Source organism: Vipera berus (genome assembly GCF_964194415.1).
Source record: "Vipera berus genome assembly, chromosome: 11".
In the NCBI taxonomy this organism is placed as follows: Eukaryota; Metazoa; Chordata; class Lepidosauria; order Squamata; family Viperidae; genus Vipera; species Vipera berus.
Window position 1 is genome coordinate 17087988 of NC_138214.1, and position 16999 is coordinate 17104986.

At 46.3% G+C, this 16999-nt stretch overlaps 1 protein-coding gene across 1 annotated transcript; it reads right to left on the bottom strand.

Moving 5' to 3' along the window:
* Nucleotides 1-4061: 4061 nt before the first annotated feature.
* Nucleotides 4062-12089, bottom strand: NEXMIF (neurite extension and migration factor; the record flags this gene model as incomplete). The annotated part of the gene is made up of 2 exons (XM_081336325.1): nt 4062-8437; nt 12014-12089. 2 exons carry the CDS (start codon nt 12087-12089, stop codon nt 4062-4064), a joined length of 4452 nt encoding a protein of 1483 aa, XP_081192451.1.
* Between the last annotated feature and the right edge of the window lie 4910 nt (nt 12090-16999).

Sequence of the window (16999 nt, forward strand, 5' to 3'; positions counted from 1 at the left end):
TGTCATGGAGTATTGTCTGTATTCCCAGAAGGAGGAAGTACATTCCATAGAAGCAAGAGACAGTGAAGGGGGTAAATATGTCTCCTCCCTAAGAATTCCCAGAGTGTATGTTTGATGGGGCAAGTAGTCTGCTTTAGTGTGGCAAGATTCTGTCTATAGGTGAGGGACAATTTTTTTAAAAAAACCTTCTTAGAAGAATCACAGTGTTGTCTGTGTTGGTTTTTGAAGCTTGACAATGGCCAGGGATCCTGCCTCTAATCCCTGCAGTGGTGAAACATCCTCATTAGGCTGGTGACCCCCAGGCGAGAGTCCTTCCAAAGGCCGGCCCATGTGTGCTGGACTGGCCTTCTCTGTTCATCCTTATGGAATGAGAGCTTTCCTCTTCCAGTTCCCCAGGACAGTGTGGACCGAGACACGAAATCAACAAGTAGAAGCTGAGTCCATCTTATCTCGACAAATCAACCAGCGCGCAACCTAAATGCCTTGGATGTCAACCCACCCTACTCCTGGACTATGGAGGGTGATGATTTAGGGTTAGGGGAATGGAAGTCTAACCCAATCAGAGGGCAACAGGCATGCATGCAGTATTGTTTCCAGAGATACAGGCATTACAAATACTTTTTTAAGTAAACAAAGAGGGGGACTGGACAAATCTACTGAACCCACCATCTATCAGAGTATTCCTGTAGGCCAGACATGTCAAACACAAGGCCCGGGGGCCAGATCCAGCCCGCGAAGTGGTTTCATGTGGCCCGCGAAGCCATCCTGGAAACAGTGAGGGAACGGCCCCCGCTGCCTTGGCCCTGGCCCAGAGACCCTCCTTCCGCCAGAGACCCTCAGATCTGTCCCACTCCTGCACAGGCCCCCATAGGCACCCTTGATGCGAAGGATGTAGAGCTGGCCACGCCCACCCAGTAGGCCTTAAGCACTTTAGCCACGCCCACCCAGTAGGCCACGCCCACCCTGGCCATACCCACCCGGCCCCCTGAGGGCAACCGCAATGCTGATGTGGCCCTCAATGAAATTGAGTTTGACACCCCTGCTGTAGGCGGTATGGCTTTCTCTTATCTTACATTGTCTAGCATATTTTTAGGCATCTGCTTTCTCTCCTTTTACTGAAATGGGAGGGGGATACAGTCCAACAGCTCAGAACCGAAACCCTTAATCCTGAAAGAAAAGCAAAGTGGACCGGATGTTGCTGCAAACACTCCATCAATTGCTCACCAGTCTTTTTCCTAAGACTGTTTTTCAGTGCATCAATTCACTCCCCTTCTGCTCACAAGAAGGCCCCCCCCCATCAAGTTTCACCATAGATCGAGAGCAAAATCACAGGCTCAGGTACGCATAGAAAATAAACATTAACTCATATTTTTTTCCTTCGAGGGAGATCTGGGGCTGGGAACAAGGGTTCAAAATAAGATCTTTGGGGAATGGTATTTCCTTAAGTAGCCAGCACTTATTCCTCTCAGAGGCGTGTTTGTGTGTAGGGGGAAACACCCCATTTTTAACATTCTGAATCTGGATCCCAACCGGATGCAATCATAAGGTGGTCAGTTTTGTTTGGCGTGTGTAAATCCGCCTCCATAAGGGGGTGGTGGTGACGGTGTTTAAAAAGCCAAGATGGCAGCCATGATGGCTGGACTGAAGCCCCCACAGGGTTTGTGGTTGCATATGGTGGCAACTACCATCTTGACTCTTTTGTTGCCCCCTCAGGACCCTCTTACCTCACCCCATCTGCGCCCCTCTGGATGTGTGGACTACAGCCCCCAGCATTCCCGGACATTCACATTTAGGGATGATGGGAAGCTGATTCCACATATCCTGGAAGGTGAGAGGGCTGACATTACATCTGGAATTGCATGAACAATTACATTTGACTCTTTTTTTTTTTACAAACCTTCAAATAATATTGTCATTGCAAAGGTTAAAACATTTAGAAAACATCATATTTTTGAGTCAGCAAGTTTTTCCTGCGACAAGGAGCATAAAAATGGTTACAAAAAAGCTCAAAATGAAATATCAATATAGTGTCTATGAAATGCATCGCTCTTTTTTTTTTCAGACGGCTTTTTTTTCTCGAAAATTCCCGGGTTTGTATTACAAAATATAGAAAACGGATACAAAGTGCCAACCATACAGCTTTTGAAATTATTTCCCGTCTGGAAGCTTGGCTCGAAACAAAACAGGTGATAGAAAAAACAGCTGCTCTTAAAACCGCCAAATGCAACCACTTGAATTTCCAGTAGCGTTACTTTGAGTTATCAATATATATATATATATATATATATATATATATATACATATATACATATATATATATATATATATCTTTGGACATTCGGGTTTTTTCCCGCGTAGAGTTGAAGGTGTAGGAGCAACGTTTCGACAGAATCCCATCCGTCATCCTCAGGCTGGTGGCTTCAGCTTCCTTCTTCTGGGAAAAGCACCTTCAACTCTACGTGGGAAAAAACCCGAATTGACCAAAGATCCACATACAAACACCTGCGAAAACCTCAGAAAAATATATATATATATATATATATATATATATATATATATATATATATATATATATATATATATATATATATATATATATATATATATATATATATATATATATATATATATATATATATATATATATATATATATATATATATATATATATATATATGAGAGAGGGCCCAGCTATGCCTGTTTTTCGTTTTAAAGCCTCCCCCCCTTTCTCCCCACCTCTTTAAAAGTTGCAAGCCCCAGAGAAACATCCATTCAATGAGGTAAGTCAATTTGGCACACAAAGAACTCAAGTAGGTCCGTAAAACATTCAGCACCTCGGGAGCAGAGATCCTCGCCCTTGCGGTGGCGGTGGCTGTCTAAAAAGAGAGTTGGCCAACTGTGTCATCGGAATGTTCCTCGTCAATCAGAAAAGGGGGAAAGAAAAAAAGAAAGAAAAAGCACCCCCAAACGTTCACAACCCAGAAGAGATGTAAAAATATGTACAGTACAACACTTGGCGTTTGGCACAATTTGCAGGGTTGAGAGTGCAGCAATTATCGTACAAGAAGAAGAGGGCTTTGGGAAAAGAAGGGGGGACGAGATTGGCCCCCAAGACTTCAGACTTTCCACTTCAGCACTTTAGACACTTGGACGTAGGACAAGGCATTGCAATTTTTTCTCTCCTTTTGAGCAAAAGAAAGACGTGGGGTAAACAAAGGGCAATAAAAACGGGGGGGGGGAGTGGGGAGTTGGGGAACAAGGAAACTTCCAACTTCTTCCTAGAAAAAGGCAGCAGCTCTTCTCCAAATACAGGTAAAACCCCAAATGCTGTTTCTGCCTTAAGAAGAATGTAGTCTGTGTCCCTGCAGAAAAACCAAAGATTTGATATGCCATCTTAACTCGGTGGAATCGTATAATAGCGGGGAGTGTTTGAAAGAAGGAGCTCTTAGGGCACAGGGATAAAGATAGCGACAGGGCTAAAAAGACATGTAATCATCTCCTGGCAACTCAACTAGGGATGAAACTCTGACTTCTGCAAATGTAAAAAGACCCTTTAAAAATCTCAGCTTGGGGAAACACGTCTCCTTTTTTTTTTTCTCTGTGTTTTTTTTTTTTTTACAAAAAGTCTCCCTCTCCTTCTTCTTCCCCGGAAATCTTTCCCCTCCCCTTCCTCTCTTTTCCAAGCCATTAAAAAAAGAGCAGAGAATTAACCTCTTAAAGAATAAATAAAGGAATTCAAATCAGAAAAAGCCAAACAGCAAGAAAAAAAAAGGAACAGCTTTGTTAGTTGGTTGTTCAAACCCCGCCCCCCCTGTGCCCCCCCACCCCCGCCCCCAGCCAAGCCAGGAAAAAAAAGTCATTCTTTTGAAGCAGCTTGCAAGAAATAAGTGTTTTCATGCACGTTGAGAACGAAACCAAGAACGACGACGACAACGGAAAAAGACCTGTAAAAGGGAAATGTATCTTTCATGCAATTCTGGTTTCCCAAGTAGGAAAAATATGAGCAGGGCTTAGGAGGGAGCAAGGAAGTTAGGGTGCATTCCAGCCAACTCGGTGTGGTATTACCTCAGTTTTTCAAAGGAAACTACTGTGGTTGGGTCTTTGGGGCCCTGTTCTCTCTCTGCCCGCTTGACTTTGCAGTTCTCGTCGCGCAGGGACTTCGACGTGGATTTGTGTCGGTAGAGCTTTTTATGGGTAGGTTCATTTTTGGCTAAAGTGCTCAGGTTACTATAGCTTTTATCAAAAAAAGGGGAATGAATGTCTGTGGCGTAGCCGGTGGATGAGCCGGAGCGTCCCGGGTCGCACGGAGCAGCTCGGCTGCCGGTTTTACTCAAGCCCTTGTTCCCCGATTTGTGATTGCGTCCCGCTCCTGAAGAACTGCCGTTGACCTTCTTCTTGGATTCAGGAGATGTGCCAGCCAGGATCTTAAGAGTTTTCAGTTTCAGGCTGTTTGATTCGGGGGATCGGAAGAGATCAGAGACGTCGTTGTGGCCCACAGGCCCCCACAAGGGCTCGATGGAGGCCATCATAAATCTCTGAACATCTGCCATGCCAGATGCAATGTTTGACAAAATGTTGGACGGCTCCTCGAATTCTCTTTGATCATCATCAAGAAGGCTGTTGGCACTTCCTATGCTGGTTTCGGACCAGCCACTGCTACTGTCCTTCCCCAGCGGCCATTCCCTGGACAGACCGTTGGCCTTCCCTATCCGGAGGGCATTTGGGCTGCCCTGCTGTATGGAATCGACCAGCATTTTTGCCGAGGAGTTTGAACTGTTCAAGAGACCGGCTACTCTACCGCCCAGGGCAATGGTCTTTTCTCCATTAACCCCTGCTCCGTTTTTCCCTTTCCTTGAAGTTTTGGGAGACTGCCTGGAATTTCTGCTGGGGGCCTTTTCGGAGCCTTTGTTGGCTTTGGGGGATTTTTTCCGAACGTTTTTCTGGGTTGGGTTTTGGTTGGCACCCAAATTTTTAATACATGAACTTCTCCTCTTGCATTTTGTCGCTTTGCTATTGGTGCTAACTTGGGCAGATGGCTCATTAAAAGTTGACAAGGATGGGCTTTTTTCGAGGAGGCTGACAGAATCCTCATCGGTGAACATATGGAACTGAAAGTGATGATTATTTAAAGCGAATCCATTATCTGCCTGGTCTGGAGCCTGCAGGACACCACAGCTCCAGCTGACCTTCTCGGGGTTGCTTAACCCCACTTGGCTGCTCTCCGGGAAACACTTCACATTCCCCAGGGTTTTAGTTTCTGGCCCGGCGATCTGTGGGGAAAGGCTGGGGGTATCTGGAGGAGACATTTCCGAAAGCGAGGACTGGCGGAACTTGTCGGGGGTGAAGTTAGAAATATCTAGAAGATCGGTGGATTCCTTCAAGGGCGTTATTTCATCGATGCTCTGCTGAATCACCAGCTTGGGGCTGCAGTGGGCCAAGAAGTCATCGGCAATTTCGTCATCTCCGTCCTTCTCGCAAGACTTTAAACTCAAGGAGCTGTAATTGCTGGAGGCGCCGGAAAGGGAGCCGACCGAATCGAAGCTCACCAGTCTCCCGTCATCGGTGCTGAGTGTGCCCCGCTGGAAGGGGAAATTCCCCTCTCGGCTGTTGAAGGGACAAGACTGGTAGGAGTCATCCGACTGCAGCTGCTGGCCCTCCAGGAGGAATTTTTTTTGGTATAATACTTTGCTGTTGCTCAGCTGGACCTGGCTGTACCCCGAGGCTGGCAGGTCATCCGAGCCTGCACAGTTACCAAACTCTACAACTGAAAGCAGGGCGGCGTCCGGCAGCTGCCCAGCAAAGCCCTGACTGCTCGGGCTGCTTGGCTTGCCAGCTGGCCAACCACGTTGGAAGTTGCTGGGCTCAATCTCGAGGGGACTCGGGGACTGCTGTAACTCCGATTCGGACGGTGGGGACAAAATGCAGCTCTGGGCAGGCTGCAGGACACAGAAGGCCTTCTCTGCTTGGACGAGGCTGGGGAGAGTCTCCTGCTGCTGCTGCTGCTGCTGCTGCTGCTGCTCTGAGGGGGCAGGACTGAAGTACGCAATGCTGGTGCTGTGGGCCAAGTCGGAGGCATCCAATAATGTCTGCAGGTACCCGCCAGGGATGAGGGGCACGCTGGCCGCCAGATTAGCAGATGTGGCTGGCTTGTTTGAAGTGCAGGTGGCGGGTAGGAAGGAAAGGGCATTTTTCGCCAGTTTGTCCTCCTGGCTCTCTGAAAGAGGAGTGCCGTCTGCAGCACAAGGCGTGCTTTCGTCCTTTGACCCCGGGGCGGACTCTGGATTCTCCAAGGCTGCCGAAACCTCAGCCAGACTGGTGGCAGCTTTGAGTCGCTTGCATTTCAACCGAGCCTCGCTTTTGAATTTGATCCTGCGCAAGACTTTTCTCTCGGGCCCTTTGAATTCCCTCTCCCGGGCTTTGCCTGGAGGGAGGGCCAGGCCGGCAATGTCGCTCAGATGGATGCCGTTGACGCAGCTGGGGGCTGCGATGGCCATGGCCTGGATCCCCTTTGGGCCTCCTTCCTCATCTCCGATCCTACAACAGAACTGCTTGGATTCTGACGAGAAAGAGCCGCCCTTCCCCACCGGCTGCTCGATGGCCTTAATCCTTTGGATACGGTGCCGGTGGGCTATCTTGCCCTTGCGCTTGCGTGGATGGGACAGGAAGGCCACCTCGGAGCCGTTGAGATAGAAACTCTGCTTGTGATAGAGGGCAGATTTGAGAAAGTTGAGCCGGATCTGCCACCTCTCCTGCCAAAACGACTTCAGGGGGGCCAACTTGGCATATTTGCTCAACAATTCCTCGCTCAAGGTCACCGTCATCTCACTGGGGTCAACTTTGCCAAGCTTGACCAACATGTGCTTCTCCCCTTTGAACCGGTTGATGATGATATACTTGATGATGACGGGGGGCTCCTTGCGAGAAACTTTCCGCCTCTTCTTTGGACACCAGTCATCGTCGTCTTCTTCCTTGGGACCATCTGGGATCCACTCCTTCTTGTCCACAATCTTCTCACTCTCAATGGAATCCACATCGTAAAGGTAGTCTTCGCTATATCGCACTTTCCTTTTTGCTCGCAGGCCGTAATTCTGTTGGATGAAGGAACTGGAGTGGTCCCGGGGAAGGTACTTGTTGCAGTCCTTCAGGTCCTGAAGCACATCGAAAGAGGATTCGGTGCAAGTGCTGTCATCGCTGAACTCCCCCGAGTCCTCCGTGGCATTCACCAGTTCCAAGAAGTGGTTTCTTTTCGGACTGATGTACTGTACAAGTTCTGTACTGGTGCAAGATTTGTTTAAGGCAACTTTCTCACTTTCACCTCCCTCTTCTTCTTCCTCCTCCTCTTCCTCCTCTTCCTCCTCCTCCTCCTGCTGTCCATCCCCCTCCTCTTCCCCCCAGATGATGCTCTCCTCAGATTTGAACTGGGAAGGATCAGTTGCCCCTCGGGGTCCCCTCTTCAAAGCAGTCCTACCATCCCTTTTTGGACACCCACTAAACACACTGGGGAAGAAGTTAAACTGGGTGTCCTCTTGCAAGCCACCCGTTTTCTCCTTCACACTGTCCTGGAAGGATTCGTAACGAATCTTTAAAGAGCAGACGTCGCTTCCCAAGGTCGAATCGTCGTCATCGAACATGTAATTATCCACATCCTCCTCGGAAAACAGATTTACAGAAAGCTCATTTTTGGAGCAAAGGTCAAGGAGCTCGATTTTGCTTTCACTAATGAAAGATTCAAAATAACCCCATTCCTGGTTGGGATTTGTTAGTAAAGGTTCCTCCACGTTGCACTTGTCCAAAAGTAATCCATCGTAATAATTTTTCTGAGTTGGATCCTCCGAGTCACTGTCGGATTTCTCGGCCTCCCGTTTGTCGGCCGCTCTCGATTTATGCACGGGGAAGCTGAGAAGCTGGTCCGAAAGGAGCTGGTCCCCGTATCGCATGGTCTCTCCCGTACTCATGCAGTGAATCCCAATGTCGGAGACTGAACAGGTGTCGTAATCCCTATTTATGTCGCCCACTTTTAGACTGATCCCGGGTTCTGGATCCAGGCTGTCCTTCGACTCAATAAAGCACCCCAGGCAGGTCCGACTCGGCTGCATCAAACAGTCGCCGGTGAAAGCGGACATGCTTCCGGGCTCCATCATGGTGAAGGGGGCCTTCTCACAGTCTCCCGGCAGGGACCAGGCGCTCATGCCCTTCGTGACACACGAGGTGAGGGAAATGGCATGGACGGAGGAGGAGTCATCGGAAATGTGATCGGGGATATCAGCCAGTCTCAGGGGGGAAGGAGGGCTCAGCCAACAGGTCTTCTTGGAAGTCAGGGGCGGCTGGGATCGGCTCTCTTTTTGAGCTGCCCCTGCAGACGTCACGGCCGGGAAAGGAACCGCAGCATCCGCTGCCGCACGGAGGGGTTTGTCGTCACCATCTAGATTGCTCGATTCTGAAAGAATTGCCAAAAGAGAGAGAGAGGATTAGTAAGAACGCTGTTCTGGACCTTCCCATTTTCGATGGAAGACGGAGCCACAGAGGAAGGCAACAGAATGAATTAATTTGATTGACTTGATGCATTATTAAATCCACACACACTTTTTTAAAAAAATAATCCTCACAAATTCTGAGCCAGCGGTTATAAAAAGTATTACTGCTTCCTGTTTCTTGTTTACCTTTCTGAGATAGTTTGAATTAATATTCTCATGTCAATTTGAGCTCAGATGAGGTCACTATACAGAGAAAATTTTAATAATAACAATTCTATTGCTTTCGAATTTAATTTCCACATACACGAATATTATTATTATTAGCCCCTAATGCATGTTGATCAGGCTCTGCAGAAAAAGTTGAAGAGGCCAAAAAAGTTTACATTTTTTGTAAAAGCTAAGGCACTTCTAATTAATTTTTTTGTTACTCAGTTTAAGGTGCTCATTATCAGACTTTGTCAAAATGGCACAGAGAGTTTGATCTGAAAATGTACAATGATATTTGAAGGGTTGTAGATTGGGAAACTCTGTTTTTATATAGATAAATTATATTTTTATAACCATAAATGAAATATAATCCAATGACTAATGGGGTGTGTGTCAAAAAATCAAATGAAATGATTTGTGAACGGATATAATAAAGCAGGATCCAATTTGGGTCAGTCCCCGGGACCAGAAGTTTAGTCTTCCAAGCTTTCAGACTTCTTCTGGAGCCCATCCTCAGGAAACTTCACTTTACCGCAGGGGTCCCCAACCCCCAGTCCGTGGACAGGTACCAGGCCATGGCATGCCAGCAACCAGTCCACACAAACAAGCAAAGCCCCAACCACGAGATGCAGACAGCACACAAAACCACGCACTCTCTGGTCTGCAGAAAAACCTCTCTCCATGGAACCGGTCCCTGGTGCCCAAAAGGTTGGGGACCTCTGCTCTTCTGGAATGTGTGCTTTGGGCTATTCTATGTAGTATTTATGTGGTGCCTGTTGTGTGTGGGCTTTTAGTTGTTGATTGGAGTGTTGTTAAGCTGGTTATTAAGTTGTTGGCTGCCATGCCCTTACCTCCTAAGTATTTGATAAGCTGATGATAAATCAGCACTCCCACTGACTGACAAGGGGCCTGTTTCCCAGGCTTCAATCACTCCCCTTTCTGTTTTTGTACCTGCTCGTCCAACAATCTTAGTAGCAGCAAAATTGAATGTATGTCCTTGTTCGTTGCAGTGTGAGGCTACCAGTGAGCTTGGCCCCTCATCAGTCAACAGGAGTGTTGATTTATTTATTTATTTATTTATTTATTTATTTATTTATTTGTTTGTTTGTTTGTTTGTTTGTTTGTTTTATATACCGCCCTTCTCCCGGAGGACTCAGGGCGGTGTACAGAGCAATAAAGTAAGGATACAATAAAGCAATAAAGTGAGAGAATTTTAAAACCCAAATCCATCAGGTCAGGCCGGCTTGTTGGAATAGATAAATTTTTAGATCACGCCGGAAGGAGCGAAGGTCGGGGGCCATCCGGATTTCAGCTGGTAAGCGGTTCCAAAGGATTGGCGCACCCACCGAGAATGCTCTCCCCCTGGGGGCCCCCAGCCGACATTCTCTGACCGGTGGCACCCTGAGGAGGCCCTCTCTGTGGGAGCGCATAGGACGGAGGGATGTTGACGCTGGCAGTAGGTGCTCCCGTAGGTAATCCGGACCCATGCCATGCAGGGCTTTGTATGTCATCACTAGCACCTTGACATTCACCCGGAAGGCAACTGGAAGCCAGTGCAGCTCACGGAGCAGAGGTGTAATATGGGAGTATCGGGAGACCCCCAAAAGCACTCGTGCAGCTGCACTCTGCACCAGCTGAAGCTTCCGAGTGGTTCTCAAGGGCAGCCCCATGTAAAGAGCGTTGCAGTAGTCAAGACGGGAGGTCACAAGTGCATGGGTGACTGTACGCAAGGCATCCAGGTCCAGATAGGGTCGCAGCTGGCGCACCAGACGAACCTGGGCGAAGGCCCCTCTAGTCACAGCTCCTATATGATCTTCTAAGGAGAGCTGTGAATCTAAGAGGACACCCAGATTGCGAGCCTTATCTACGGGGGGTAATAACTCGCCCCCGATATTAAGAGATGGAATAATCTGAATATCCTGACATGCCGGTATGTACAGCCATTCAGTCTTGTCCGGATTTACCACTCTGGTCCCAGTGACGATCCAGATTGGATCCCGCAACATTATCCTCGGACACATATATTCACCTTCATTCGTGATGTACAATGAAGGGGCAGGTTTTGTGCAGTCATGGACAACATCTTGACTATTTTGACTGTCCTTCCCTTGTACCTCCAGCAGCACTCATCACTCCTAAGCTGGCTTGGAGGGGAAGGGTAAAGCTATCCAAAAATAAATATTTTCCTTTTGAAATCAGTGCTGTTTTGGAGGAAATGGAAGATACCAATCAAGCTAGCGAGTCAAGGCACATCAGCAAGAAAAGTGAGGAAAATTCACTACAAGCTCTCTTCCTTGAGCCCAGGTTAATCCCACCAAATTACTGGCCTCAGCTAAAGAACATAAAAGGAAATAAATCTGAGAGGGTGATTAATGTTTCCTATTATGGTAACAAGGTTGGCCAACCTATCCAGAAAGTACAAATCACATGCTTTTCATAAAGTAGCCAATTAGGAATAGGAATATAGGAATAGGAAAATTCTGTATTGGCCAAGTGTGACTGGTGGCACAAGGAATTCGCCTTCAATTGCTTTGCATTTATGTTATTTCCAGTTATGAAAATGTAAATATAAGGGACAATCTTCAAATCTTTATGGAGCCTATTAAGCTGCCATTACTAAGAGGAAGTCTTGAGGAAGGGAAAAGATATCCCTCCATTGTAATATGGGGAAAATAATATTCACCTCCGGGACTACCTTAGTCATCACCTAACAAGTATCCCTGCTGCAATTTTAGATGATGACTATCATCATTGTCATTTGATATCTCACAAAATTGTAAAATCTTACATCAGTATTTCTCAACCTTGGTATTTATTGAATGTGAGGATTTCAGCTCCCAGAATTCCCCAGCCAGCCTGCTTTAAGACTGGTGGACTTTAACTCATCATGCTGGCTGGGGAATTCTGGGAGTTGAAGTTCATTCATCTTAAAGTCTCCAAGGCTGAGAAACACGGTCTTACATGATTTCAATTCTGACGTGTGAATTTGAATTTCTCACTGGAATTGCACAGGATTTGGATAATTTTGCAAGTTTCTGGCTGCTGTAAAAATATATCATTTTTTTACTAATTTGGGACTTCTGATGAAGTCAGTTAGGATGCTGGTGTTTGCCATTGCCAAATTATGTTGGAAGTGTTGCAGGATGGCAGAAGGCGTGTGAAGAATTTTGGATTCTCAGAAATATTAAATCAATAAAAAAAAGAAACTTCCTAATTGTTATCCCACCCAACAATCTTTGGAAATGGCAGGAAAACCCCATTTAGGGTAGATCTTTGAGCAAAGAACGCAGAGGTGGTAACAGCAGATCCGTTGCTATAATTAGATCCCTTACCATCCTCTTTCACCCCATTAATCAAGATTGTTTCTTGGTCTTCCGAGGCACATTCCTTATCTTGTTGGTTGTCCATCAAGTTCTTCACTCCATGCTCTGCTCAGCTGGACACTCTGCACATTTGTAAAAACATAATTGCAGACATTAGAATCCCTCAAATTAAATGACAGTCCTGTGTGGGAAAGGAAATACACAGTTCAGGCAGAGCAGAGAAACAAAAAAGGACCACAACTGGCCAGTCTTGACATGGACTGGATCTTCTCATCAGGTCAAAAGCAAAGAGCACTTCCACAGTACAAAGAACCTGCACAGACCCTCCTGAAGGAGCACACAGCCGTTGCGCACTTAATTCTGTCTAGTGCGCTAAGGTCTTTTTCAGCAGGAATTTCCAACAACCTACCGTTTCACCAAAACACAGAGATCGGGCTTCTCAGAGGTAATCTTGAAATTGTGAACTACCCTCTTGTTGCCCTGGCTTGACCCATCTCCAAAGCCTTGGAGGGCCACCCCACCCAGATGTTCTACAACCAAATTTGCAATTAGCATTCAGCTTTGACTCAATGTTAAAAAATAGTCTCCCTGAATACTAATTTAGTTATCTTGACTTTGAATTATCTCTTCATCTTTGTGGAAGTAAATAATGAAGTCACGGAAATATACATTATTATTTTTTTAAAGTGTTTTCTCGGTACAGTACAGAACATAAATCAGTTGGGTAAGTTTATACAACATTCATAGCCTGCACCGGGTTTGCAGACCATAATGGTCTGAGTGACCTAATTTATAACTGGGGTCCTTCACATTTAGGTGAACCAGGCTACAATATGAATCTATGGTTTAAAAAGCCAAGCTTGCGATAGCGGAGCCCAAACTAGCTTGCAGGTCATCCCTAAACTCACACGTTCCCTCCTCTCTGATCTGCCTTTTTTTCTGTTTGATATTACATAGAAGCTCACTTTTTGGTATGTGTCACACGCTTTCACTGCATGCTCTCGAATTGGAAGCTGTTGTTTTTAATGCAGGTTTAAAAATGGTCTGATCTGTAGCAACTACACGTGACCAACTGTAGAGGAGTGACGAGAAGTCTAAAAGAAGGAACACAAAAGCCATTCGTTCCAAATGGAGACCCCAAAAGGAGGAATGGATGAGGAAGGAACTCAATAATCTCTTTGGTGAAAGGGTAAAGGAGTCCCCGCAGATTTTACTCTGCTAATTGTCAACTCAAGGGTGTGTGTGTGCATGTGTGTGTGCACGCATGCACGCTATCTCTGTTTCAAGGCCATTGAGCCAGCACTGTCCAAAGTCATTTATGCAGTCATGTGGCCAGCATGATGTCACAGAACACAGTTACCTTCCCACCAAAGTGGTACCTATTTATCTACTCACTTTTGCGTACTTTTGAACTGATAGGTTGGCAGGAGCTGGGCAAGGAACAGGAGCTCACCCCATCCTATGGCACTCAGGTCTCGAACTTGGGCTGTTGGCTTTTCAGCCAAAAAAACCCAGCGTCATAACCACTGAGCCATCGTGCCACCCACCATTCTCTTTGGGATAAAAGAAGAAAGAGAAAGAGAATCTCTGGCAGGCATTCAAGTTTCTGTTATTATACCCTGTAATAGTAGAGTTTTCGTAGCCCTTGTGGAATCTGCTTTCTGGCCTGGCCTACCTCAAAAGATTTGACATGAGTATGCTGAACTTTTCTTGAAGTCCTTCTCACTTCAACGTCCCATCTCTTGTCAGCTCCAAGAAAGGATGACAGGGTGAACGCTAGTCCAAGGAAGTGTCTGCGTATGTGTTTGAGTGTGTCTGTGTTCCCTCTTCCTCTTTGAACATAAGAAGACGCTCCTTTTTCTCCTTACACCCTCCCAATCTTTTCTCTCCGTTGTGAAATAATGACACTGTGACTCTTTCAACAAAATATAGGTGACACCACAAAGTCCTCTTTCCCATCCACGGTCTGCAAGGGGGAACTGCAATCCACAGGACAACGCCCAGCCTCTGAATTGGCTCACGTTGGCCCTCTAAACAAAAATGTCTGAATGGCAGTGATGGTGGTTGGGTCTTTCAGCACTGACATATGCAGCCAGTTCTCAACGTACGACCACAATTGAGCCCAACATTTCTGTTGCTAAGTGAGACACTGGTTAAGTGAGTTTTGCCTCATTTTATGACCTTTCTTGCCACAGTTGTTCAGGGAATCGCTGCAGCTGATAAGTTAGTAACCCGGTTGTTAAGGGAATCAGGCTTCCCCATTGACTTTGCTCGTCAGAAGGCCGCAAAAGGGGATCACGTGACCCCGGGACACTGCAACGGTCATAAGTATGAACCAGCTTCCAAGCATCTGAATTTTGATCACATGACCGTGGGGGATGCTGCAAAAATTGTAACTGTGATAAATGACCCTAAGTCACATTTTTCAGTGCCGTTGTAACTTTGAACGGTCACTAAACATACTGTTGTAAGTCGAGGACTACCTGTACGTGTTAAACAAATATATACAATTTATATACTGCCTCTAGTTCTGGTCACTACAATACAAAAATGGTGCTGAGGCCCAAGACAGAATGCAAAATAGGTCAAGATACATGATTACGGGGCTGCAGGCTACATAGTATGAGGAATTCTTAAGGGGAGTAGTTATGTCTAACCTATTGAAGAGAAGGATTGATTAGGGGTGGCATGATAGATGTTTTCTGATATTTGAGGGACTGTCACAGAGAAGTGGGGGTCAACCTATTCTCCAAAGCACCTGAGGGCCGGACAAGAAACAACCGATGGAAACTAATCAAAGAGAGAAGCAGCCAGGAATTTTCTGACAGTGAGAACAATTAATCAATGGAAGAGCTTCCCTTCCAGAGTTGCGGATGTTCCAGCACTGGAAGTCTTCAAGAAAAGATTGGATATCCCTTTGTCTGAGATGGAATAAAGACTCCTGCCTTCAGCAGGGGGTTGGGCTAGAACAGGGATAGGCCACCTTGGCTCTTTTATGACTTGTGGACTTCAACTCCCAGAATTCCTGAGCCAGCATGGCTCAGCTTGGAAACCTCTCTCTTCTCCCTCAGCATGGCTGGCTCAGGAATTCTGGGAGTTGAAGTCCACAGGTCATAAAAGAGCCAAGGTTGTCTGCCCCTGGACTAGAAGACCTCCAAGGTGCCTTCTAGCCCTATGATTCCAGGAGTCTATGGTCCCTTCTTAGCCCTATGAAGACTCATAGTCTACATCAGAGCTGCAAAGAAGTCGTGTGAACTTACACATACACTGTCTTACTGAATTCCCTAATTAATTTCAATTTCAATTCACTCATGCTCTCGTGACCTCTCGTCTGGACTACTGCAATGCTCTCTACATGGGGCTTCCCTTGAAGACCACTCGGAGGCTCCAGCTGGTACAGAATGCAGCCGCGAGAGTTGTCTTGGGAGTTTCCCAGTACTCCCATGTTACACCTTTGCTCCGCGAGCTGCATTGCTTACCAGTTGTCTTCCGGGTGAGATTCAAGGTTTTGGTAATGGTTTTTAAGGCCCTTCATGGCATGGGTCCGGAGTACCTTAGGGAACACCTGCTGCCGGCGTCAACTTCCCTCCGCCCTGTGCGTTCCCACAGAGAGGGCCTCCTCAGGGTGCCTCCGGTCAGAGAATGTCGGCTGGTGGCCCCCAGGGGGAGGGCCTTCTCTGTGGGTGCTCCGGCTTTATGGAATCAGCTGCCAGTCGAGCTCCGGATGGCACCTGACCTTCGCTCCTTCCGACGCGGTCTGAAGACCCATCTATTTGAACTAGCCGGCCTGGCCTGATGGGGGATATGTTGGGGTTTTAATGGGGATTTTTATATTGTTAGTGATTGTTTTAGCTGGGCTACTATTTAATTCTTTTTAATTTTTGTATCCTGTATTTTTTATATGTGCCCTGTTCACCGCCCTGAGTCCTTCGGGAGAAGGGCAGTATACAAATATAATAAATAATAATAATAATAATAATAATTTGCATTCTGTTTTTCCTCATCAATATTAATCCGAGAGGTCACAACGAAACCAGATCTGCTTTTTTATTTTTTTAAAAAAGCAATAATGCTAATTAATGTAAAATAAAAAAGAAAAGAAAAGCTAAGCCATGATCACGTACAACAAAAGAAGCACACACACACACCTAGACACCCAGAGACACCCAGATCTATTCACAATTTCCTTTTCCTTTCTCAGCAGCAAATGAGAACATCCAGCAGATCGCTAAGAAGGACCACATTTTAATCTGCAAAAGTGAAATCAAAAGCTTGAGGAAAAATAGTGGGAAGGGAAGGGAAGGGAAGCCAAGATGTGAATTTGCATAATGTCATGATGCCTATAAGGTCATTAACCAATGGATGGAAACTAATCAAGGAGAGAACCAATACAGAACTATGGAGAAAATTCCCGACAGAACAATTTATCCGTGGAACGGCTTGCCTTCAGACGTTGTGGGCACTTCATTACTGGAGGTTTTTAAGAACAGACTGGACAGCCATTTGTCCACAATGGTCTAGGGCAGGGGTCTTCAAACTTGGCAGGGGTCAAGACAGGGGTCTTCAAACCTGTGGACTTCAACTCCCAGAATTCCTCAAGAAAACCTTTGTTATTCTATGTTCATTTGTCCTTGCTCTCCCTATCTCCAGTATCTGATGATGATGATGATGATGATGATGATGATTAAAGTCATCCTGCTTTTCTGCCACTACTTCACTTGTGAAGGGACTTTCTTGCCAACTCCAGAAGAGGTGTGGGTGGCAGAAGCTGTCCCTGAACTGAGAAGACAAGGGAGACTTTGTAGCACCTCTTTGTCCTGATGTCAGCCATCTTAACAGCTGAGTCTGTGATGGGTTCACATGGCAGGGAGCCCCCGGATGTCAGAAAATCCGAGTAGTAAGTCCCATTTGGGGGGGGGCTGTTGTAACTCAGAACAGTCCACTAAGACGTGATCAGACATAAGTTGGGGACTATCTGCATGTACATGATCCATC